This window comes from Telopea speciosissima, chromosome 2 (genome assembly GCF_018873765.1).
Source record: "Telopea speciosissima isolate NSW1024214 ecotype Mountain lineage chromosome 2, Tspe_v1, whole genome shotgun sequence".
In the NCBI taxonomy this organism is placed as follows: domain Eukaryota; kingdom Viridiplantae; phylum Streptophyta; class Magnoliopsida; order Proteales; family Proteaceae; genus Telopea; species Telopea speciosissima.
Window position 1 is genome coordinate 59,245,719 of NC_057917.1, and position 26,945 is coordinate 59,272,663.

General features: G+C 37.7%; 1 protein-coding gene across 2 annotated transcripts; it reads left to right on the forward strand.

Moving 5' to 3' along the window:
• Nucleotides 1-5,063: 5,063 nt before the first annotated feature.
• LOC122651729 (eukaryotic translation initiation factor 5A-2) lies at nt 5,064-17,316 on the forward strand. 2 transcript variants are annotated; one of them, XM_043845239.1, is made up of 6 exons: nt 5,064-5,082; nt 9,493-9,632; nt 16,437-16,559; nt 16,690-16,746; nt 16,831-16,905; nt 17,018-17,316. In XM_043845239.1, exons 2-6 carry the CDS (start codon nt 9,510-9,512, stop codon nt 17,120-17,122), a joined length of 483 nt encoding a protein of 160 aa, XP_043701174.1. In that variant the 5' UTR covers nt 5,064-5,082; nt 9,493-9,509; the 3' UTR covers nt 17,123-17,316. The 2 variants fall into 2 exon arrangements, with proteins under 2 accessions (XP_043701174.1, XP_043701175.1); XM_043845240.1 differs by lacking the exon at nt 5,064-5,082 and adding an exon at nt 9,328-9,349.
• The last annotated feature ends 9,629 nt before the right edge of the window (nt 17,317-26,945 follow it).

Here is a 26,945-nt window from a genome sequence, read left to right on the forward strand (position 1 = left end):
TCATAGCCTGCCTTACTCGAAAGGCTTCATATGTTTGTTTAGAAATGTAGATTTTTTTCTATGGAAAAGCACTCGAAAAAGTGAGTCAACTTCTCTTAACTGCATGTTTTTAGTTAGAGAGAGAATATAACTAGAATCAACGTTTCATATCCTCATAGAAAATATCAACCCTTCTTGGGAGAGGCACTAGAGGAAGGTGGACCCCACCCAGGCAGAGTGTTCGGTCAGGTGTCCGGGTGGGTCTCAGCCCCTCTTGTGAGAGGTATTAGGGAACTGCACCGGTTAGAGAACTGTAGATGATAACGATTTCCCTCTCCCCCCGTCCCCTCGATAACCCTTGTGATAATATTAGTCCTTTGTCTTTTGATACATAGGACTATCCGTTACAGTAGCAAGAAGAGACGTCACCCGCACCAAGGCCTTCCCTCGCCTTGTCTTGCCATGCCCAGCTTAACAAATGTATGTATGAAAATAAACCCGACCCCCCCCCCCCCTCCCTCCCACAAGAGAGTATAGTGAACCTTCCTTTCCTAGAACCGTACCGTTATTGTTTTTATTTCAAAGTTATGTGTTGGGAAGCTTTTAGACACCTAGCCCTACCCAGTCAGAGGTTGGTCTCTTTCTGCTTGGACCATTCCTAATTTCACTATTCCTACTAACTAAAATATATAATAAAGTAGTAAATCTAGTCCTAATCTAGGTTTCTAGATCAAGAATTATATGTAGTAACATATAAATGGGGAAACCAGAAGGGGATGGGGGAACTGAACCTGGGAATATCGGTATAGCTGCCCAAGTTGCCTACATAGCCTTACTAGTGATCAAATTGAATGTAATTCATGAACATTTTGAAAAACAGTTAGTTATTATACTTTGCATGATAATGTACTGAAAATAAATAACATAAACCTACATACCTCATCAATAGTCCAAAAGTGTAGGACATACATTGATCAGAGATTCGTGACAAAATATTTCTTTTTGGCTTTTTTTGTTGGTTAAGCGAAGTACACTAGATATTGGGCATGACTTTGGACATGTTAAGAATTTTTACACTTGATTTTGGTGATTGGGGGATCCGTTGATGATGACCATACATATGTCAGATAAGATTTCCTAGAAAATATATATTCTTTTGGGGTTGGAATTAGTGATAAAGGACCAACAATTTCACTTGGGCAGCATAACAACATATGTAAGGCAATTATTTAAATATTTTGAAAATCATTTGGGCAGTTATTCAACATAAGTGGGTGTTTTATTATTTTGAAAACCCTAATTTGGCATTATAATGACATAAATAAGAGACTTTAGTAAAAGTCCTATTTAGCAATTTTAGTATTTTAATGACATGAATAGGGTATTTTAGGAAAATTGGAAAATGATATTAAATAATTAAATAGGGGAGGAGAGAGACATTTTCCTGTTTGGCCCAAAAGGACCTTACCGAGCTAGTCGGGTCGAGTTTTGGTGCTCCTATTACGATCCTAACAGAGTTCCGGCTCTCAAGGATATTTTTGGGATTGTAGGGAAATTTCCCTAGATTTTCTCCTTCTTTTTCTTCCCTTTGTCCCTCTTTTATATTATTATTATTATTATTATTATGATTATTTATTTGTTAATTAGCCAGCTATTTATATCCAGAGAGGAGAGAGAATTTCGTTAGTGAACTGAGATTTTTGCCAGCAAAAAACCTTGGGTTTCGTTGGCAAAAAATCAATTTGTTGGTGAAACCCGACCTTTTCTACTGGCGAAATGCAGGTTTTGGCAAATTGATTTCATTGGCAATACCTAGATGTTTTTAGTGAAAAAGCCATTGTTCCGCTGACGAAAAATTTGTGTTTCACCCATTTTTATTATTGTGTGTTCTTTTCGGGGGATATTTTCTGAAGATGATATTTTTTAATTCGATCGTCGGATTTTGAAGATCCATATATCACTGGAAAGGTTTTTGCGAGTACTATCCGATGATGTAAATATTGGACGCAAATTATGTTGGAAACCATGTCAAAAAATATCCTTAAAGTAGGAGACCTATAAATAAATTTTGGGGTGAAAAGGTGACAAAATGATGTCGACTTTACATCAAAGAGTAGATTTAGATTTTTCTACCATTGTAGACAGTGAATTTTGTCACTCCAAAACAACCCCCTTTCTGCTGCCAATGATTGGAGCCCAAAATGTCTGCTTCTCTCACTCTTTCTTCTTGTATGTGTGGACTTCCAAAAAGCACATCTTTGTTTTAATTTTTGCTCTATGAAAGTCTACTTTGAGTCTAAGCACAACTTTGTAGAACTCAAAGGGGCGGCAGTAGGAGAGTATACTACTACTTGTAGAATCCAAGAATCATTTTATCTTGGAGAGCAATTCACATTTCTCCCGGTTGCACCATTGGAGGCATCTTTGGTCTTTAGGACAACGACAAGCGATGGGATTTAGCTCACATTCACCATTGACAGAGCAACATATGCAGCACCATCAAGTTCGTAGTTACAAGATTTTTACTAAGGAATTGAGTGATTATTTGGGTAGCATTTTAGACAAGTTATTGGCTTTCTATTTAGTCATTATCATCATTATGTACAACATAGATTTGATGGTTCTCCATCCTTAATGAGTTCCGAGACCTCTTGTTTACGAGATACCTTTTTCTTAAGCAACAAACTTGTTATATGATTGAACGAGCCCTCTATTTTGACAACATTTCCTATATCATTAAACACCTATTTCTTGTCTAGTTGATCATCATGGTGTTTTTATCATTATGTTTTATATTTTTAAGTTTTCCTTTCCATGGGTTCTTTAACATATTTGTCTAACTGAGAACTAAGACTGTTGGAGTAATGGTAGTGAACATGAAAGAAGAAAATCTGAGAGAAGGAGAGTTTCTCAAGCGGCGCTTCGGCTTCCACTTTTAAAGCCTACATTAACACCATTGAGAGTTTAAGTATCAGATTGCCAAGTGTTGATTGAAGCCTTAAAGCTTCAGGATCGTCCGCCCTCATTGTCAATCACATCTGTTATTCAAGACATCTGGCTTCTCCAACAAGGCTTCCACAGTTGTGAGTTATTGTATATTTCTAGGAATTTTAATGTTTGTGCCCATAACATTGCTAAATGGGCCATTTCTTTTCCCGAGTCTGGTTGATGGGAGAACTCTTGTTTAGAGTCTCTCGCGTCTATTGTAATAATTTTTCCCCCTTAAGGATGAATAAAATTCCGCCCCCTTCGTGGGGTTTTTGCATTAAAAAAAGGGGTTCCATCAAGAAGTTGACAAATTGTGGGAGTTGGAGACTGTCGGTGGGGGTAGAACTTAGCAGCAACGAAAATCTGGTACAAATACTAAATTAGTCTATTAGTCTGCATTGGGGTTGTTGGTCTTCCTAGTTCTAGCATATAAGGATGTCTTTGTCTCTAGCATTGAGGGATTTATGGATTTTGAAATGACTCATTTGTGGGGGAGAGAGGCTCCCTTTTGTTGCAAATGAATCTAAAGGGAAGGGAAGTGAAATTTTCATACCTAAAAAAATACACAATTTTTATAACTATTACCTCCACATGATTACGTCCTTTTTTTTTTTGGTCTCTCTACATGTCACTATGAAGAGTGAATCAATTTCCTTCACTATCTCCTTTTTACCCTCATCAATTTTCTTGTTGTGTTGAGAGGTGGGGGCATAATTTGTAAATTCATCCTTGTCGAATCTTGTTGAGAAATCATATCTAGGGGGGTCAAACATGAAAAAATATTAATAGCAGAACCTACTAACGACAGACTATATGAATTGACGAGAGAGGCAGAGAAGAATATGATACCTCCTATGAATAGCGACAGGGGGAGAGGTAGGGTAGGGACAAGAAAACCGATCAGGGTGAGGGTAAAGGGGAGGATGAGCGTGGGAAGAGAGAAGACAAAAGAGCGAAGAGGGAGGGGAGGGTAGATAGTGTTTGTGGGTAGAGAGAGGGAGAGAGGGGTGGCGTATCCTCAAACTACGGTGGCGGCGAAAGCCTTTGCAAGAGCAAACAATAGATATGCCACTTGCTCAAAAAGAAGAATTTTCAAAATCTTGCAAACGAACATGCTGAACAAGATTATCAACTTAGTCCTCTTTGATTTAAGATCCCTTTCTTGATCCAAACTTTTGGATTCTTCTTATACTTCAGCTCAACCTACAGTTACGATTCCCTTTCATTTGATTCTTGGAGTTGGCTTCTCAAATGGTCTATCCCAACGAACAAATCACGGGACGAGGACTGTGTGCGATGGGAATTAAAAGCATGGGGACTAACTTGAGCAGGATCTAGAGAATGGGGTAATTCAACAGATGATGTACAATAAAAACCTTTCACTTAATCAAAGCAACTACTGTAACAAAATCCATACCTCGAAGATAATCTAGTGCTCTAATTTTTAATAAAATTTGCAAATACTTCAGTTCACTCAAAGGAACCCAACAACGCAAGATAGTCAAGGATGCTTATCCAGTTTTCTTCTCTTTTGATATTGGCTTCTTCTCCATGCAAAGAAGAAACGAAAGGTGAGAGTAATAGTGATCTATTGAGAGTGGAGGGAAGTGTTAGATGCGCAGGTGGTAGTAGTAGGAGTGACTGATGAAGCAGGGGTACCGGTGGAGATGATTCTTGAAAACGCGAGGTTTTAGGGATCAATATTTTTTTCCATATTTTGCCCCTTTAGATACTATTTCTCAATAGGATTTTATAAAAAGTAAATTCATAATTATACCTCTTCACTCCACTCAACAAAAAGACTTGCCCAGGGCAAATAAAAGAATAATGAAACGAGTTTGTTCACTCTTCATCGTGCCACGAAAGAAAACCCTTTTTTTTTACTAGTACCTAAATGATATGTTTTTTTTTTTTTTAAAATCATTACCTACTCTTGGTATGTTTGAAGTTTTCAAATCCTTTCCACTTAATTTCCCTTGCAATCAAATGGGGTCATAGGGGTTTATGGATGCAATGGCGCATTGCTATGTTCTTATCAAGATTTTAAACTGTGATCATTAAAAGGAGAGTGGGGTTGCAAAGAGCCAAGTGAGAATGGAGAGAGAGAGAGAGAGAGTTGCAAAATTATATAAAAAGTCTTTTATGACAAATCAATCCCAAAATTATATAAAAAGTCTTTTATGACAAATCAATCCCATTTATGTCTTGGGAACTTGATGTTTTCTACTTTTTAGGGAAAAAGATTTACACAAAATCACCAAAAAATGAAATTGCACACCCACTCACATATCAGTTTTAACGTGAAAAGGGTGATATGTCATAAATGCCCCTCCCCCTATTATGAGATTCCAAAAAGGGTTTCTCATTTGCCCGAAATTGCACTCGAGTAGCGTTGGGAATCCTCTCCCTTCTCTTTATAATTGGGATAAACTCAATGACTTGAAATTACTTAATTTTTTTTTTGGCAATCATATATTTGTTATTCAGTTGAAAATAAAGTCGCACCACTTATGTAATCTACCTAGGACTTTCATAACCCCCCCTCCTCTACTGGTGATAGGACAATGTGATTTAACTCTTGGATCATCAATACACTTCCACCCTCTATTGATTAAGTCGAAACTACCTTTCCTATGACATATCCCTCAAGTGCATCTATTCTGCACACTTGATTTCCTTCTATCGAATTGCTGTTCTGGAATTACATTTGAAGTATGTCATCCCTTATGGTTTTGAAACCTGCAACTCATCTTCCCCAATTCGATTGGGGAAGATGAGTTGCAGGTTTTTTTTTTTTCCTTTGTAAGGGTAATTTTGTCCATTCATTGCTTTTTTTTTTTGGGTTCTCCTTAGAAGGGCAATTCCGTCAGTTCAAGTCTAATTTTTAACAGTGTTAGTCATGAACTGACGGAATGGGCTTATTTGTTACCGTTTGCAAACCTCAGGGGGGTACGCTGAATTTTCCAAAACTGGGGGGTGAAAATATCCTTTCGTCAAACCTCAGGGGTGGTATGTGTAAATTTCCCTTGATTAAATTATTTATATATAACATTGAAGGAATAAAATTTTGGGTTTTTTACAATTACCACCCCAAAAACTTTCAAACAACTATTACCCTCCCCTATTGCATACTAATAACTAACTGACCCCCACCGTTACATACCCGTAAAAAACCCTAAAATTTTCTATGGGGGACTGTGCATCTTGTGCCCAAACACAGAGAGAGCGGACGAAATGATCGTATCACCCTCGTGAATGGCAGTACTGACTACCTTGTTTATGCCTCGCATGCTCCCATTGGCCCCGCACACGCACAGGGGCCACGCATCCCTATAGAGAATTCTTCCCCATTATTGACAATACTCACTCTCTACGATAGATCTTCATCATATACTTTTTGACATTTTTGTTATCAAACATCGTAGCAAAAACATCCAAAGGAGTTGTTAATCGTGTGTACTACATTTGTGCTACAGACCACAGTTTCCCTTCCTTCCTCGGAGTGGTTATGACCATCAACCACACTGTGGTAACTGGTAATATGATTAACAACACATTTGGACATTTTAATTTAATGTGATGGTCATGTGCAAATTTTAAAAATGTACTCAGGTAGAGCCACCATAGTATGGGGGGGGGGGGGCATTGTCTATGACATTTTGAAATGGAGAAAAGAATGCTACTTGGTCGCGTGTGGCTCTTGCACCAGACACTAGTGCACATGAAATGATGATAGTCACACCCCCATAGAAAGGTGGAAATCCCTTTATGCAGCCCTACATCTTTATTTTGAAAAATAATTTGATTAGGAGGAAAACATTCTCAAGACGCCACAATAAAACCAAAAAATGCACGTCCCCACCCAGATTACTATAGCACCACCTATGAAATGTCTTATATACCCCTCTATTTGACTAGTTTCCCATAATACCCCCTCCAACGCCCAAAACTACAAATGAGCGTATGAGGAACCTACTCTCTTTGATCTTTTTTATTTTATTGGTAAATAGAGGAAATTTATTAAGAAGTATCATACTACCATGCTACAACTCAAGGTTGGAGAGCAAACATAACTCATGGAACCAAGGAGAGGATACATGCCAAACTATTGAGCATGTAAGCGACATAGCCATTCGGGCCAGGGAGTCAACCACAATGTTGATCTCCCTCGGAATAAAACGGAAAATACAAGATGTGAACAGAGATGATAAATGAGAAATATCATCAACTATAGAGCGTATCAGCAACGGCGAAGGTGTGTTTCCATCCGATAGGAACTCTTCTCCCATCAAGACATCAGCAAAGTTGAGTGAAGTTGACACAGCCTGAAGTATCGAACCAGAATAATCTCGCCAAACATAACCAAGACCGCCCAAAGTAGAGTCCAACGCCAAGCTTGCATCGCAGTTACATTTTATGTAACCAGGTGCAAGTGGCTGCCATTGTTGCTGGACAACAATATGATTAATAGATGCATCACATAGAATTGTTTGTATCCCCATAAACTCCATGAAAGCCTTATTTGCTGCAAAGATCACCTCTTCTGGTTTCCATAAGCGACGACCAAAAACATAGTCATTACAAGAAAGCCATAGGTACCAACAGAGAAAACCCATTTGGGTAATTATAGAACGAGACTCCTTCTTCCCCAAATATGTGAGTGTTCGCCAACAATAGATCCAATCACCGACAGAGAAAGTGAGGTTGTAGGCATAGTGCAACCAATATTACTACCAAACCACACCGCCCTTGAAAAATTACACCCAAAAAGAATGTGCACAGGCGTTTCCAGATCACCACAACGAATGCAAATAGGATCCACACGAATATTACGTTGTTGGAATGCATCACCAGTGGCAAGGCCAGCAGCACACGCCCTCCAAAGGAAACGTTGGATCTTAGGTGTAGTTCGACAGTTCCAAATGGATTTCCAAACAGAAGAGGGAACCAATTCCCAAGAGTGAACTCTTGAAGAAGTAGCAGAATCACGAGCCTTCAAAGAATCATAGAAAAAACACCATTTTTGCTTGCAACCCATTCAAGAGTATCCTGTTGAGGAAACAAAGGGAGGTTTATCTTCATGATTTCACCAACCTCATATGGACTAAATAGAGATTAAAGAAGATCTCCACGCCAACATCTTGAAAGTGGGTCAATGAGATTAGATACAAAAAACAGTGTAGGTTGGCTAGATGTAATCTTGAAGTCATGGATAGTGGGAATCCAACCATCATCCCAAACACGAATACCATCTCCACAACCCACTCTCCAACACAAACCATAATACAAAACCTGCTTCCCAACCATGATACTTCTCCAACCCCAACTTGGTTGATGACCCAACGTCGAATTCAAGAAAGAAGAATGAGGAAAATAGATTGACTTTAGGAAACAACACAAGAGGCTATGAGAATCAGACCATAGTCTCCATGCTATTTTGGAGAGTAAAGCATAATTATTCCTCTTTGGATCTCGAAAGCCCAATCCACCAGTATCTTTAGATAGATATAATCTATCCCAAGAAACCCAATGTAATTTAGGCTTACCTTGAGATTCACCCCAAAAGAAATTTGAAGTACTCTTCTTCACATGATCATAATGTGCCATTGGTAATTTGAAGTGTAGACAAGTATAATTGTGTATTGAAGAAATCACAGATTTAATAAGAACTTCTTTGCCTGCATGGGATAATAATTTAGATTTCCACCCTTGTACCTTGGCATCCGCCTTTTGTGACAGATCCTTAAACAAAGTTGATTTTGAAACCCCAAAATCCATTGGTAAAACCAAATATTTCTTAGGATTAGAACCATATGGAATTTTGAGGACCCTTGACAACCACCTCTTAATTTTTGCATGCGTATTTGAAGAGAAAGTCAAACATGATTTTTTTAAATTAATCTCTTGTCCAGATGTTTTGCAATAGAGTATAAAAAAATCTCTCAAAGCACATAATTCCTCCAACTATCCCTCTGCGAATAAAAGACTCTCATCGGCGAATAGTAAATGAGTAATAGTAGGACCACGATTCCTCACTTTAATTCCCCTTATAATACCTTCATTTTGTAATCAAAGAAAAAAATGATGGGAATTTGATGGACCAAAACCTTTATGGGCCGGGGTAATCTGATTTTCTCAATGAAATATTATTCTAAAATAGAAAGCAAGATGCCACATATCCGAGGCATCTACAAACTTCAACTATGCAAGAGATCCAACCCTCCCTTTTAAAAACAGAATATTGAGCATGCATCATCCAACGGCCAGGATTAGAATATCTATTTTAAAGGAAAGCAGTGGATAGCTTTGAAACCCTAAGCCCTAAGGGAGGTGCGCGTGGGAGTGTGTGTGCGTGTCTGTGAGAGAGAGAGAGAGGGATAGAGTTTGAGACGGAACAGCAAGATAGAGACTTGTTATATTAGAAGGGAAATGTCCTGCTGAGGTCTTCCTCTTCTTTCAGCTCAGAATAGCAGAAGAGGAAGGAGAGAAGTAGTGCTCGCTCGCTGTGTTTGTGTGTGAGAAGAGAAGAGAGACTGAGAGAGATGTCGGACGAGGAGCATCACTTCGAGTCTAAGGCCGACGCTGGGGCGTCCAAGACCTACCCTCAGCAGGCTGGTACCATTCGCAAGAACGGTTACATCGTCATTAAGGCTAGGCCCTGCAAGGTATCAACCATCAATCTATCTCTCTCTTTCTGTATGTGTTTACTAATGTTCTGAATTGTCTTCGTCAAGTCGATAATTTGGGCTTCATGTGTTTGTGGAGCGATCTCAATTGTGTCTTCGCATATTTGAGGGCTCTAACATCTTATGGTTAATCTGATGTGCTTCCTTTCGAATTAGGAGTTTTCTTGCTTTATTGATTTATGTTTCATCAATAATTTTGCAAGTTATACCCGTATTATCTCTTCTCCCTTTTTCCGTCCTCATGTTCGCATTTTTCTCCTTCGTACTTACCCTAATTTTATTATCTGTGTTCTGTGCTTGTTCGTTTTCGTAGTGGTTGGTTTAGCGCTTTCAGTATCTGACGCTGTATCTAACGTCTCACAGCCCTCCCATTTTGTATATTGTTGTATGAAGATAATTTATTTTAAGGGGCCAAGTGAATTAACAGTTTCTATTTGGGGTGGTCTTTTTCTCTTCCATGTGTTGGGTGATCTCACTTGCTGGTTAGGTGTGTGTTGATTTTATGATTGCCGTCAAGATCATAGGGTTTTATTTTCCTTGCATAAATTCGTATGGGAATTGGACTTCTTTTTTGGATCGATTGTTAATTGAGTTTGTATCATAGGTATATTGATTTTATTTTTGCCATGGTCCTCTTTTCCTCATACTTTTTTACAGTAAATTTATCTCTTTGGTGCAGTTTCTTTCTTTTTTCTACAGATAACTTTTGTTCCCCTCTTACCTTAATTGAAGGTCTTTGTTTAATCGGGACTTGGATGATGATCTTTTGTTATTTACCATATCCTGGATCTTTTTACTGATAAGAAATGGTCCATTTACTACTAGCCACTTATCTATTTTGCATTATCATGCCGTACATTAGAACTTCATGTTTTAGAATTAATTTGGATTATGCTACAATATGTAGATCAGCTCAACCAAGGCCTGGATGTTCAAATTGCTGACTTATCTTCCTAAGACAGGGTGCATTTAAAGATTTCCCTTTGCATCTCTTGCTATTATATCATGCCTGTTCTCAATGTACCACTTAATGGCTGATTATTGGGTTGTAAGAACTTAAGAAGCTGCAGCAAGAAGCTTTGGTTGGAAGTTAATTCTTAATGAAACTATCACCTTGGATTGAATTGAAAAAAAAAAAAAGTTGTGTATGCCGTGAGGATAAATCACTTCAGAATTCAAGATTATGATTTGTGGGATGTTGCTCCATTGACCTCCATGTATTCTGCATAACATGTGTCCGGCATAATTCATGTCACGTGTGCATGTATCTATCTTTATATGTTTTGCTTGCAGACTTGCTCTATTAGCTTTTATTGTGGAACCATTGATGCAGATACAATACCTTGGATTGACCCGAACCCAATTGGATATCCAGACGAAGATGAACTGGGTCCAGTTTGAGTTTTTGGATCTCCTAGGATTTTAGGAATTTATGTTATTTGGGAAATAATGTCTTTTAGTTTATTTTAGAACTTGTCTATGTAGGGTATTTGGTTTCTCAATTGTTCTTAGTTTGTTAGAGAGTTAGCCTTTATTTTTAGGAGTTTTTTATTCCTCTTTATATATGATATTATGATGTAATTCCCCATTGTTGGAGATAGATTGAATAGAATGGAATAGTTATGGTTTGAATAGCTTGTGTGGCTGTTTCTCTTCTTCCTTCCCTCCCCGCCTTTCTTCTTCTTCTTATGCGATTTCCCTTCTCCCCTACAACTCCTTTCCTACCGGCCCTCCACCAATTTGGTATCAAAGCCGAAGAATCCATCTCCTTCCCCATTATGTTATTCTTCCTTCCTTTTCTTTTCGCTCATTGAAACCCTCTCCCTCTTCTATCTCCTGCAATAACCCCACCATCCCCCATAGAGAACAATCCTTTGATTCCCACAGACCAATCGCCAATGCCCTCTTATTCTTTCCCCTCTTCTTTTCTCAACCCCCTCCCCTAGGGTTCAACGAGTGAAAAAAAAAGAAGAGGAGCAGAAAGAACGAGAGACAGAGAATCAAGAAAAAAAATTACATACCTAATTCCTCGCTGCAGTCAACTCCTCCACCAGAGTCGTCCTTCAAAATCGCAATCTTTTCCTTGAATTTATGCTGTTTCTTCGCTGGTAGAAGACAAATCCAAATCTCCAACACATCTTCTAAGTTCCACCCTCCTTTAATGATAAGTTCTCCCTTTATCTCCCCATTTTCCAATATGACCCCCTCCCTAATGTGTTAGTTACTTTTAGTCTTAAATTTTTTTCTTTTTCCAGAGTTACCCCTCCCCTCTATTCTTATCATTGTTTGTCCTCTTTTTTTTTAAAAGTTGTTTCCAAGTCTACCCTTCTATTCATTATACTCTCTTTTGTAAAACTTCCCATAATTACGATACTGCCATCTAATTATGATTTTACTTTTATGTACAATTCTGCCACTGTTATCATAAACCCACTAAATCATGGAGGTTGATCGGTACGCTTTACTTCTTTTGATTAGAGATGATTTTCGTACACTACAAGCAAAACTTTGGGATCTCCATATAGGGCTTCTTGATTTCAAGATAGGTTGTCGAGAGCTTGCCGATAATAATAATCGCTACTATGATGTCAAACATGATAGAATTCAGAAGGCGGATCAGAGGTGGCCAATGAATGTAACGATCACACTGAAGTACACGGTTTGATCAAGGGTGCAATTTAGGAATTGATCGATGGTCCAATTTCAGTTGTGAAACCCCACGATCAGAATCCCATCGAAGAGACGTCGTTTGCTAACGACCATCTGAAGATCATGACGATTGATCATGAGATGCTCTGGATCATCACCCCCATCAAAGCTGATGTTTGTGGATGCCGATCAAGTGATGCTGATTCTCTCATTTTACAAAACTCACGAATTTTTCTCAACATTGGAGGAATTGATGCAGATACACTACCTTGGATTGACCCAAACCCAGTTGGATATCTAGACGAAGAGGAACCTGGTCCAGTTTTAGTTTTTGGATCTCCTAGAATTTTAAGAATTTTTGTTATTTGGGGAAATAATGTCTTTTAGTTTATTTTATTCTGTTTACTTTAGAAGTTATCTACGTAGGGTACTTGGTTTCCCAATTTTTCTTAGTTTCCTTATTTGAATTAGTGTTCTAGTTAGAGAGTTAAGTCTTTAGTTTTAGGAGTTTTTTATTTCTCTTTATATTTGATGTAATTCCCCATCGTTGGAGATAGATTGAATAGAATGGAATAGTTATGGTTTGAGTAGCCGGTGTGGTTGTGTGTGTGCACCCTTCTTCCCCCCCCCCCCCCCCCTCCTGTTCTTCTTTTTATGCGATTTTCTCTCTCCCCTGCAACTCCTTTCCTACCCTCCCTCTACCAACCATGCTTATCTTTTCCTTTTTCTTTTGTTATCTGTTGCATCATAAATTTCACTAGGACAAGTGCTCTGTCTTGTTAGTAGAGTGGTTGCCTATATTATGCGTTCAGACTTTTTCCAATAAAGATCTCCTTGAGGTTCATATCTTTTTCTTACTTATTTGTGTGCTGTTGGGAGCTATCTGTGGCTTGAAAACTGTCGGGGCATTTGATTCAAGTGATTTTGCTGCTCACATCTTCCAGTTTCTCTCATCTGCAGCTGCTGTCTGCTTCGTCCTTTTCTTTAAAGTTATATTTCATCTCCCCATAGGCTACTACTTGTTACCACCGGGACAACAGTTGTATGTTTGTGAGCTTCTTGCAAGGCCACCTCATTAATGCAATTTGATCATCTTATCACATTTTCAACAATGTCTATTAATTTTTAGGTTTAAAATGATAAAGATCCAGAGATTAGCTAAGAAAAATTAACAACTAATTATTGTGGGAGAAGGTTCTATAAACATTTACTCTTCGGATTTGGGAAGACTTCAGTACCGCCATCGCTTGACAGGTGGAAATCAACCTTACTTGACCCTTCAGTGTTGCGTACAATGGCAATTCGCCATTACTGAAAACAAGAAAGAAGGGCAAAAGAAATGACAGGAAACAAGGATGACTGTCCCGGTTGGATTCTCGGAAAGGATCTATTTAATTTCAAATTTCAATTCGTAATTTATTATTCACCTTTGAAAAATATTGGACAATTTATGGTCTCATTGTTTAGCCTAAGACAACGAAGCGAATTTCAACAACTCTCTCCCGCCAACACCCCACCCACCCACAGACACATACACACACATGCACAAAATTTGCATACAATACTCAATTCAATAAGGTAAATTGTTGAGTCTTTCCATACGATTGTTTTAATTTTGTTACAGAAATTGTTGATTGTTTGATAACAACTGATATTCAAGTTGTGTCAAGTTAATACCTCTTCGGTTTTCTTGTTTGAAGTTTGTCATTCCCTCTAAGTCATTAGCTTCTTCTATTGCTTTTTGGTGGATATTTCTGTTTTGGTTTTGTATGTGTTGTTCTATAAAGATGCTTAAAGAATGGTTGAACAAGTATTTGCAAGTGTATAAATTGTGTTCTGCAACTCACTTCCTGACCTTTTGTGGCCCCCTTCATTAAAGTTCCTACTTGATTCAATTGTTTCACAGAAATGTTACAGCTTTGTTTTTCTCCTCTTTTCCTTTCCAATTTAATAAAAAAATTAATGACTAATAAACATTAAATCATTTATCTGTTTGCTAACTAAATTGGAAAAGGGAAGAGGTGCAAAACAAAGCCATAATATTTCTACCAAATGATTGGTCCATGTGTGCGTGTAAATTTGTCCCCTCTCCCCAACAACCCCCTGGTAAAAGAAAAAAAAGAAAAGAAACAGAACTCTGTAGCTTTTAAAAAGTAATCTATCTCCTCTTACACAGGAAACATGTCCATTTGATCGGACATGCTAGATCCTTTTGCTTGTGCATGAGTATGTTTGTTCTTGTGAAAATGGTATCTTGCAACTGCAGAGAAGTACCAAATCGTGAACCTTATCCTGTGGCCTGATCCCTGTGTGTTTGCTTGGTCTTTCTTCTCCCTCTCTCTTTCTCTGGGCTGATCGCCTGATCGTGTATCACATTATTGCTTTGCTGTCATCATGCTTTGTGGGCTCTTCCTCCTTAAAAAAGTGTCCCAGTGCACAAGGCTCCCGCCACTGCGTGGTCTGGGGAGGGTCATAATGTAAGCAACCTTGCCCCCGCTTTCATGGAGAGGCTGTTTCCCGATATATTAAAAGAAATATATTGATAGAAGTAACTCTGTCTATGTGGTCATTTAACGTTTGGGAATGAAATTTTTTGGTGCTGCCACCTTCTATTGTCATCATAATTCATAAACAAAGCATCTCTGTCATCAATACTAAGATATACTACCAATTTTTGGCCCATGTGTTTTTCTTGCTGAATCTGCTATGATTCATGCATGTCATCTTTTCTTAGACAAAGATTTTAATGTTGTACTATTATGGAAGTTGCAAATGGAAATTAAAACTCTATTTGGAACTGGCAGTCGATCCATTGAACAGGCTGTCGTCGGTTGCCACAGTCCTCATATTTGACTCTTGCTTGATTTGTGCAAAATGTCCTTAGTTTTGCTAGGTTCAATTGGTTTAGCAAGAAGAACAGAATATTAACTTCTAGTTGGTCACTACAGTTCTCCTCATAGTTGACTCTGGCTCGATATGTGCAACATGTCCCTAGTTCTGCTTGGTTCAATTGGTTTATTAACAGAACAGATTATTTACTTCTTATCTTTATTTGATTTGTAGATTTAGCAGGAGTGCAGTTTTAATCAGAATAAACTATTAGGGTGACCTTTCAAATTAATTTAAAAATGTATGAGAATTCAAAAATAGCAGCCTGATAATCTCTAGTACATTTGCTTTTTATCTTTTGGGCTAGGGGTTGGGTGGGAAAGGGCTTGAAAAAAATAGTGAAGGGATAAATGGGAGGCAATCTTGTAATCATTTAAGCCCATTTAAATATATTATTGACTAGCTTAAAGTTCCTACCTAATTTTTTAAGGGGTGGGGGTTGGCGAATGATTCTTTTATAAAGAGAAAAGGGCAATTGAAACTACACAAAGTAGAACCCAGAGAAAAAAGGAATAAAGAAAAAAGCTCATAAACACTTGCTATGGGTTACCCTTTTAAAGGCAAAACCAGAACAGTGACTTCAAACAAAGAAAATTACCACACCAGTTCAAGTACATGACAAACAAAGCTCACTTATCTAATGCAAACTAATTAATGATTAAGTTAAGAAAGAATAGCCTTTAAAAGTGCTACCAAAAAAAAATTTGGAATGTGTTGGATGTCGAAGAAACTGCGACCAGGAGAGAGCCCTTCTCCATTTAACATATGCAGGACTCGGTTCATTCTGATACAGTGACCTGTTTGTGGCTTCTTTGCCAGAAGACTAGGTTGGAGACAAATACTCTCTTTAGTATGAGGTCAGTGCAGCTTTACTGCCTGGGGATCCAAAGACTGTGGAGGTAGCTTGTTTTCTAACCTTCATGGTAGGCATTGTTTAGAGAAAAAAGTCTGATCTTCTCCAAAAGTATGGTCTTCACTCATTTGTAGGTGTGTATTGCATTTCTAATTTCTATTACTTCTAGTGGTAGGCTATGAGATGCTGACATATGCATTTCACAATGGGTTGACATATTCCTAATATTGTCATGTTTTTTTTATTGTTCTGTCAGTGACTCCTGTGGGAATGTTCGTACATTATGATTTTTACTTTATACCTGCTTTTTATATTATGGGAAATAGAGAAATCTGAACCATCATACATTTGCTGCCTCCAGAATTGTGTGTATTAACATCTTTATCATACAGGTTGTTGAGGTTTCCACCTCCAAAACTGGCAAGCATGGTCACGCCAAGTGTCACTTCGTGGGGATTGATATCTTCACTGGAAAGAAGCTGGAAGATATTGTGCCTTCGTCCCACAACTGTGATGTAAGGCTTCTTCTTTTCACTTCTTTTTGTTCTTTTCTGTTAAGAGGATTATTTAGGTGATTTGCTATTATGGATTTGTGGGTCGTGGTGTGGAAATTGATTTGCTGGGTAATTATTTGTCCTTTTGCAGGTTCCCCATGTTAATCGTACTGACTATCAACTGATTGATATATCTGAAGATGGTTTTGTAAGTTGCTTTGGAAGTTTTATGATCTTATTTTGGGTTATTAGTTCTTATTTGGCAATTCAATTGACTTGGTTGTCTCTTTAGGTGAGTCTTTTGACTGAAAATGGTAACACCAAGGACGATCTTAGGCTTCCAACTGATGATAGTCTGCTTACCCAGGTGTGTAGCACTTCCTGTCATCGCTGGGCACCTTCCAGTCATGTCCTCACAATAGGGTGCAGAGGTTTTCATGATCCTGTGGGTTGATTTTCTTTATTTTGTTGTTGTGTAGATCAAAGATGGATTTGGCGATGGAAAGGATCTTGTGGTTACGGTCATGTCAGCAATGGGGGAGGAGCAGATCTGTGCCCTCAAGGACATTGGCCCGAAAAATTAATTTCTATAATACTATAAAGCTATATAGGCAAAGAGAAACTATTTTATCTTTCTCCAGTGATGAGTTCTGTGGGCTGTTGTGCAACTCATAAACTGCTAAGATGATCTGGGAGTGTATGTAGTTAAAAAGAAAAAAGACTTGTTTTCAGCTCTGTATCAACATTACATGGTTATTTACATATTTCATATTTTACATTCTGTTTGGTACTATTTCTGTCTTTTACCTTCCTTACTTCTAATTTTATCTTTCAAGTAGGATTGCCGCATGCTACGAGATCGAGCTTGGCATGTTCTACCCAGTTTAGGGAAATGTCTTGGCCTTTGGGGACCCCAGAGTCGGCCATTTAGAGGACCCTAAAATTTGATTGTGCCTCATGGAACAAAAGGTAGCTACAAGCCACACACAAAAACCATAATATTAGGGAAGCAATTCAAAACGTAATAGCCACATAACTAAATATCTAATTACTTCAAAGTCTAGTCTGACAAGTTGTCTTGTATATCTTAGACTGACGATTATACCAATTTAGGTGGTGTTATTCTGTATACTGATCCAATGGTTCCACAGGATTACATTTTGGCCTTGTTTGGTGACACAAGAGTTTCACTTTTGTACTTTGCAAGAGCGACAGAAGTATGGGAAATGCTTTTGGTAGTATGGATCCATTTGTCACTCTCACAAGTGAAATGGGCCTTCAAAGTACAAATGGAAAGCATTTTAAAAATGTCTTTTCATTTCTGAAGCAAATCAAATTTGTGCCGTGTGCGCTGGTGCGTGGGTTTAATCTCACATCGGGTGTGTGAGTGTGGTGTGTGTTGTGTATATCTGCCAGTCTATGGTCCTAAAAATCGATTAACCTTTTGGGATTGGTGTGTGGTTTGTGTGATTACACTTTCATCAAAAAAAAAAAACTTTGCAATGGTTGTCACCCCTCGTTCAACTCTTAACTCACAGAAATTTGGTATGTTTTGTCAGAGCTCTCTTGCTCTCTTGAAAATATTCATCCAAAACATGCATATAAACATATATAACAAGGGGAATAGAATACTTCTAAACCGTAGACAAATTGAGGTTGATGACAGCAAATTCAAGCACCAAGTATAGTGTCATACTATCATGAACCTAAAATACATGGACAAATGTAAGGAATCGGTAGGTTTGAGTCGTGCCATTGGTCACTCTGCTTAAGACTGTAGACACATTTGTGGTGCAAATCAAGTTTTTACGAATTAACCTTCAAGATAAAGCAGCACCGTAAGCCCTTCTAGTAGTTGATGTACTTGCTTATTGGGCCACATCGGAACACGTTAGAGTTGTGCTCAATTGGACACAAAACAATGGTAGAGAAAACCAAAAGAAAACTAAAGGTGGGACTGTTTCTTATTTGTTAGAGAAATGGACTTAACCCCCTTCTATATAAATAGGAGAGGAAAAAACACTACCAATGGTTCTCCAAAGACAAAAAAAACGTCTTTTCCCACAATATATGTTTATTGATTATTCAAACAAGTGTTCCAATAGTCATATGTATTTGTCCCTTAGGTGCCTATTAGGAAAAGACACAATCCTCTACCAGACCTTTATAAAAGGAAATTAATATTTTGAAACATTAATTTAAAACCACTTAAAATTTTCTCTCTGCCCGTCAGATGAAATTTCTCTTTTTTCATCAGATATCCAACATGTTCTTTTCTTGCATGTGTTCGTCGAGAGTAGAACCTTGTAGATCTTACCCAAAAAAAAAAAAGTAGTACCTTGTAGATACGTTTTTTGTGTCAAAACACTCCATGAAGCAAATGTGTTTGATGCCAATAGATACTCAATCCCATTGCTTAGATGGTTTTAAGTATCTCCTGTCTTGAGGACAATTGTTAGCGTAGTTGGTTTAAGCGTGTGCAGTAGAGCACATTCTCCTTGGGGCATCAATTTCGAGCTCCCTATTACTCATGGGATCCCAAAATGAGAATCAACAACTCCTGAATTAAAGAACTTACTAAAAATTCAATTCTCGGACCTAAAGGATCAATTGCCCATATCCTTTTAGAGAATTCACACGAGAATAAGATATGTCATATCAATTCCATATGATCATGACACAAAACATATGTAGCATCAATATTTGATCATTTAGAGATAATATTTTTGTCTAAAACCTATGAGGACCATAGGCAAACGTCGTGGGATAGCCACGTCATCCTCCATCTGACGAGATGGATATTAATCTAATCAGAGAGAATTGCCAACTAGATTAGGGTCTAGGACCCAAATAAAACAAAGAATGACTACATGAATTATCCAATGATTGGTCTAACCGTTAGTCTGAGTACGGGTCTAAGTTATGGTCCAGGGAAGGTGTTAGGCACCTTGGTCTACTTGGATAAACCAATCTCCAAATTACTTGGCTAAATCGTACAACACATGTATAAACTACCATACAATGGAATCCATGAAATAAAGAGAATTAAGATTAAAAATCACATACCTGGAGATTTGGTTGTAAGGCAAATGTTAATATACTGAATTTAAACATAATATACAATATGCCATGAACAAAAACTCAAGCCTAACCCTTAATGCACACAAAAATTGAGGAATAATGAGGCTAATTAGGCCCTAAAACAGTAGGAAACTCTCATTCTATGACCTAACACAAATAAAATATGCATTAAAATTCATGAATAATAAAATATGGTAAAATTATCAAACTTCTCTTGGGCTAAAACAAGCTTAGAAAAAAATCTAGTAAAATCCCTAAAAAAAAAGGAAAACCCCTTTTAAGACTAAATCAATGGTGAAAACGTGTTAAAAGCATTGAAAAAATGAATTTGAAGATTGAAACTGTGAGAATCATAACTAAACCCTAAAAAATGGCAAAGTTCCTATTCCAACGGTAAAAACCATTAAAAGGGAAGACATGTAAGTTGCTTATGAAAATAACAATGCATGAAACACTCTAAACATATGACCTGTAAAGAAACCTAAACCTATCATAAGAATAAGAACATGAGAAGAAAAAAAAAGACGAATTTCTTATCATACAAGCATGACATCATGGAAAACATTTAATACCAAGATGATAAAAGGACATAAATCCCTAGACCATCATCATGAGCATATCAAAATATAGGCAAGTTAACATGCATAAAGATCATGGATCAGTATCATATAGCATATCAAAAGATAGGCTAAAGACATAAGAATCATAGATCAACCAAAGAACATATGACATAAGCTATCCATTAGCATATGGAAATAAATAAGATACTAGGTTAAAAGACTTAAGCTATCCATTATTACGTCAACATGATACAAATAACAAGATATCTATCATGGAATTATAATGAAAGAAAGAAAACATGACCTTGTCTAAGCATGTGTTAAATCATGGAACAAGCATATAAGACCTTACCTAGGAGGTGCAAAAAGAAAAGAAGGAAACAATATGCATGATTAGAAGATGTGAACACAACCTAAATAACACACTAAAATTGATTAAACATGGGTGCATGATCACCACCTACAAAGGTAGGATCACACACTCTTTGAATATGCGAACCAAACAAAGGAGGAGAAGAACACAATGAAAATAATGGAACAAAGAGTTTAGAACGTTACCTTATTGAAGACTTACGAAAATACGAGGTTGGAGGCTGCTCTTGACTTAGTGGAGAGGTTTCAACTCGGATTCCAACTACCCACCACTTAGGGTTTGCAAACTTACTCTATTGACTCACTTTAGCCAAGGAGAGACTCCATATACTAAGAGATATTGCCAAAAGGATCCCCCTCAACGTGAGAGGACTTATATTCATAGATTCTAAGAGGTCTATCACTCCCTTAACATGTTTTAGGGTTTCACAACCCATCCCAACCATCCATATGGTTTGATTGCTCATCTATGGTGTCAATGAGTGCCACCACTCACAACCTTTAAAATTTGAATAAGTAACCATGTCTATCACATCCTAGAGTCACCTTGGGGAGCCAAGGAATGAACCTAGATGGGTTCATGGCCTTCAAGAACGGATTAAGATGCGTGAAGATGATCAATTTCGAAGAAAATAAGAGCCAATGCTTATCTGGTAAATTCCTAGAAATCGACATTGATAAGGCTCATGTCAACATTGAGTTTTATAAGCACCGATATCGATTACAGTCAATAATTTATCAAACAGAATCTTTATTATGCCGATAGACCTTCCTGACAATTCGACATACTCATTTCTTTGTTCGATACTTTCTATGAAGCCAGTTGACAGATTAATCTGTCGATCGACATCATATAGATGTTGACTGAGCTCTTTTTGTCAATTCTTTTTGATGTACTATTGGTGCTGATTTGACTGGTTCACCCATGAACCGAGCTAGTTTTCAAGTGTAACTGGGCTAGGCAAAGCCTATCCAATATCTGTCTAGGACCTTGGAATGCCTATAACTGAGGCTACACATGTCAAATTAAATGATTTGTAGGATCGAGAGCAACCCAAGAGGGGGTGAATTGGGTTGTTTCCCAATAAAACAAACTTTGTCTAATTAAACCTAAACCCAAAACTATTCCTAAGCACATCACACAATAAAATATAATAGAAATAAAGAAGTAACAAGCAAAGGTAATGCCATGAAGGATGTTACCAATTTGAGGGAGAGAGACAATCCACACACCACTACACAAAGGATTCAGAGTGGTTCAGAACAACCTATCCTACATCCACTACCCTAATCATGGCCGGACCAAGGATTTCTCCATTATTGGATACTTTTCATAAGAAAGTATCAAGAACCTTTACACACAACCACGGGCTGTGTACACAAAACACACATGCTCAAAGGATTTTACACAAACTAGCCACACAGGCTACCTTTTACATCATAAAATGGCTTCTTATTGATTGAAGCTGGATTATTGTAAGCTTTTAAGCACACTTATGATCAAATACAAGATGATCATTCAATTGTACCTAATACATTGTAAGTCTTTGATCAATCATTCTCAGAATGATGTAGCTTTTAGCATGCTTCAACATATCAACAACTTCTTTAAAGGATGTAGACAATGAAGCTGGATCACAACAATATTTCTCAAGATGATTTGGATTGAAGCTTGTACACCAATTGCTTGTAAGTGTGTTGATTGATTATGACATCAAGAAATTTCAGTCCTTTTATAGATAAAACGACCAAGCTATTAACTAGCCGTTAGAGTCAGGTTAAGCTTCTACTTTGAATTAGTCCTTTTCTGGGTATGGGGTATAACAGGAGGTCTATGATAAAATACCTTAACCACAACACATAAAAAAGACTGCCTCATTGCATGTCACTATCTCTATTTTCATAGAAGATGATGTAGTCTTTGGTCACTTCACACTTTTCCAGGATACCGGTTCTCTAGCGAATATACAAATATATCCTAAAGTGGATTTTTTTTATGTGTCTCCGCATTCAACGTAATCTAAGTGCAATGAATGTAATCTGGGTGCAATGAGTCAGTTAACTTCAAAATACTAACACATTGATGTGTCAAAAATGTGATGTTTGGTGCCCTGAAGGTATCTCAGTACTGTCTTCACTACCTTCTAATGTGGCATACCAAGATTCTAGTGGAATCTCCCTAAAACTCCCACTGTAAAGGCAATGTTTGATCTTGTGTTTACATTAAATTGCCTATTGAAGATGCATTCGTGATACTATGCATTTCTTAGCTCCTCTAAGCCAATAATCAGATACTATCCCAGATTGAGTCTATACACATTATAATATGTGCTAGTTTTGATGAACAATTCTGTATCCTGAAACATTATAGTATGCTTTTGATATAATCTTTTGGGACAATCCTAAGTATAGACACCTCATTTTGTCTTTCCCCTCGGAGGTTTCTCGTGACGATGATGAGTACCCTCCAAGACCTAGAGTCATTGTATCTGTGGGTGTAGCGTTAGTGTGCACTGCTTGAATCCATCTACCAATCGTTGATTTCCCTTGTCGTAGCCCAAACCAGAGCCTCCAAGCCCTCCAAGATCCCCTGAAAAGACTAGCCCTAACTCAGACCCCTTGGAACCAGCCTGGCCCAGCACAGAACCTGGCCAAATAACCCATTCCATGCCTGTCGAGACCGAAGCCTAGGTCGACACTCAAAGGCCTCAAGTCGACATCGACCCCATCTTCCATTGACATCGAACCATGCCCTCTAACTGTCGGGCAGAACACTTCTACTGTCTAACTTTGAAATTCAGAAAATAACCTTCGACAGCTGAGCTATTTCTCTCGATGTCGAGTCCTGTTCATCGATAGCCACTCCATGTCAACTTCATCCCTTTTCGATGTCGACTCAACCCCAGTTCACTGTCGAATCTGTGCATATTCGAGAAGCCAGAATTTGTCATTTTTTACTCCGATCTTGATTCTTTTCACGACCAAGCTCAAATTTGGCAACTTGGATCTTAATCTTGGCTCCCTTAGGCCCCAGCAAGAAATCACTCCTAAGGCAATAAAATACATGCCCACCTCCCATTGGCTCATACCTTAACCAAACACCTACCGTCGATGCAAAGACACATCCTTTTAACTATCCGGATCAATCCAAAGATCCCTATACGAATTTGGGAGTGCACACACCTTCTACATCTATAAATACACCCCTTCTCATGCTGAGGAGGGTTAGACAGTCAATCCTTAGATTTTTCTATGCTAGTTTAGTGCTTGCATGCTCTAAGTTTAGATCCCTATTCAAGTGCCATGAGTCCTTAGTCTTTGGGCCTCACTTGGCCTTAGCCTATAGCCTCTCCCACCTCTTGAGTGCAACAATCCAACTTAAGACTTCAACATCGAAGCCACATGACACCCACCCGATGATCTTAGCTTGACAATGAAGTGTCGCATACGAAGAGGTAAGAGAAGCCACCACAGGCGGCGATACTTGCTCAACGTACGAATCCCCTAAGTCACCGAAGGGAAACCTCCATATCTCCGTTTCGATCTTCTTCTAACTAGGTAGGTGGTACTTTACTTTCAAGTATTTCTTTGAACTACGCCGTTTTTACTATTTAATTCGTTTTGCATCTCTAAACACTACAACAAATTGGGCTTTTAGAGACGGAAAAAAATTGTCCCAAAACCGTATTTTCCGTCACTAAAACCATCTTGGGACGGTTGAAATTACCGTCCCTAATCCGTCGCTATAATAGGCGTCCCATAAGCTAGCGACGGAAATAAGTATCCGTCTCTAAATACACTTATTAGGGACGTTAATTAATCCGTCTCTAAATAAAACTCAATTGGGATAGATTATTTCTGTCCCCAATATATTGGTTTTAGGGATGGAAGTACTCTGTCTCTTATCATATTTTTCTAATGGGACGGTTAGTTTCTGTGGCTTAAAATGCTTAGGGACGAAAAATTTCCGTCGCTACATCACTAGGTTGGGACAGTTTTATTGTCTCAAAAAATATATTTCAAGGACAATTATTACCGTCACTATTACTGTACTTTTTGGAGACAGAAATTTTCTGTCTCTATTATATTATGTTTTGAGACGATTCTCACCGTCTCTGAAGTTATATTTATGAACAACCATACTATCGCTATATAATTTTTGGGACGGGTATTTTTCATTCCTAAAATATATTTTAGGGACGTATATTTTCCATCGTTAAAGTATAGAGACGGTTTTTCTCTGTTCCTAAAGATCCATAATTAGGTCAATTATTTACTGTCGCTATGTTTATACCAATACAAAACCTATTTACCTTATTGTAAGGACAATAATATCTGTCGCTAAAATGCACTTTTATATGCATTGTACATTAATATCTACATATTTAAAAAAGATAAATTGAAATGAAATTCAATAAAAGTATACAAATTTAATATTATAAACTATTCTGAACAAAAGATGATTTTATCCAATTTTTATATTTACATAATCAAAAAATCACTAACATTTTGTCCAAGTATACAATGTTCTTCTTCCCCTACTAGCTCCTTTCATTCTACCAAAACAAACTGGCTTGTTTCCTTCTACAAAAATAAACTGACTTCTTTCCTTGACATTCAATAGCAGCATGAGCCTGAACAATTTATATGGGATAAACATTACTATAATATACTACAAACGTTTGGAACTCAAGTAATAATAATTAAATAAACAAATAAAATGCACACACCTTAAGCTTTGGATCAACATGATCACATGATTACATCTATGATGGACGATCTCTATGATTTGGAGCCCAAAAAAAGAAAATTTCTATCAAACTTTTACTTATAAATTGATTGTATTAAAGATTTTATAAGATGTAGTGAATTAGTATGAAAATACAAACCTTTGTGGACTACATGCTTGATGAATTGTTTCCTCCCACAAGTTGCATTAACATATTAAATTCGGACCGTCTCAAAGAGATTTCTTCACTTTGTTCTACAAGCCTCTCAAATCTCTCACCTCACTCCGCAACTCGGCATTTTCCTACATAAAGGGAGCAATATTTCTATTTGATGTCCGTTCTAGACGTACTCCAACTCCAGCTAAGCACACTCGACCATGTATATCATCTCCCATTTCATCGGTGAAGATCTCCTCATGCATTGCCTTATCCCTTTGTACTTCCTCAAGTTTCTCCTTGAGTTTGTCTGACATCTGTTTCTGTAAGTCAAATTAAGTAATAAGAAATGAGTCAGTGATAGAGATAAATTACAAAGTTCTGAATATACATTTCTAATCATTTTGAGAGACATTCATAAAAACAAAGTAATGAAAACAAACAATCCAAACAGAAATACAAATAAGGACTTGTGCACACACACACAAACCACTATAATTAAATAATTGATCTTACAATAAGCAATTATCCAAACACTTCGGGCTTTTTCAAAGGGACAGTCATTGTAGGATGGAGGGAGTATTATATTATTGAGATGGAAAAGGGAATTTTATCAGCATATCTGGAACCATGTTAATAGGCTTTATTTGTCTCTATCTCACACATCACATCTCCCACTTCTACCTGTTATGACAACCAAAAAATCAATAGAAAAAGATAACAACCACTATCTAGCTATCCACCTAAGCAAGAATAAGGAAGTGTTTGTTATAGCTTCCCATTCCCCATTCTTCACTTTCATTCATTATCTAAAATGAATACTATGCTATAAAGTTCATAAAATGAAAATATTATTTGGTCGAAGTTACAATGTACAATGATTTTTTATTAAAAATGGATTGACTCCCTTTACCTCTGAGCCATCTCCCAATCCCTTCCCCAAAAAGACCAAACCTCCACTTCTATACTTCACCAAAAACTAAGACCTATTACCAATGATCGATCTCAGCCATACTTAAAAGAATTCACATGGATCTGACCACAGAACAATTGGGATTCAAGGACAGCAGAAGTGTATACACCCTCTCCACTCAACCCCGACTATTGGGGGCTTCCCAAGACAGCCTATAACAATAATTTCTGCCTCATAGATGGTAAGCCACCTCAGAATCCCAGGCTTAGCCCTAAGAGGGGCTTCCAACAGCAAACCCTGCATGTGTGAGGCTGAGGTAGAATGCACCCAGCATAACAAGTATCCTGTTAGATGGCTCCAAATACACAGCTTTATTTTTTTGACAAGTAACAAAGATTTTATTAGGAAGTAGAAAAGGTTCAGAACCAGCAACTTACAACAACCACTACTGGGAATCACAATGTGCACAACAATTTTACAAGTAGACAGAAAGAAGAAAACGAGAAAAAGACAGAACAATGCTAATCAAACAATGGAAAAGACCGTTTACTCCAACTCAACCGTCTCACACGTTGCTTGGTCAACATGTAATCAT

Coding starts and splice junctions, on each gene's coding strand:
- LOC122651729 (XM_043845239.1), top strand. CDS start 9,510: ATGTCGGACGAGGAGCATCACTTCGAGTCTAAGGCCGACGCTGGGGCG. Junction 16,560..16,689: donor CTTCGTCCCACAACTGTGAT/GTAAGGCTTCTT, acceptor GTCCTTTTGCAG/GTTCCCCATGTTAATCGTAC. Junction 16,747..16,830: donor ATATATCTGAAGATGGTTTT/GTAAGTTGCTTT, acceptor TTGTCTCTTTAG/GTGAGTCTTTTGACTGAAAA.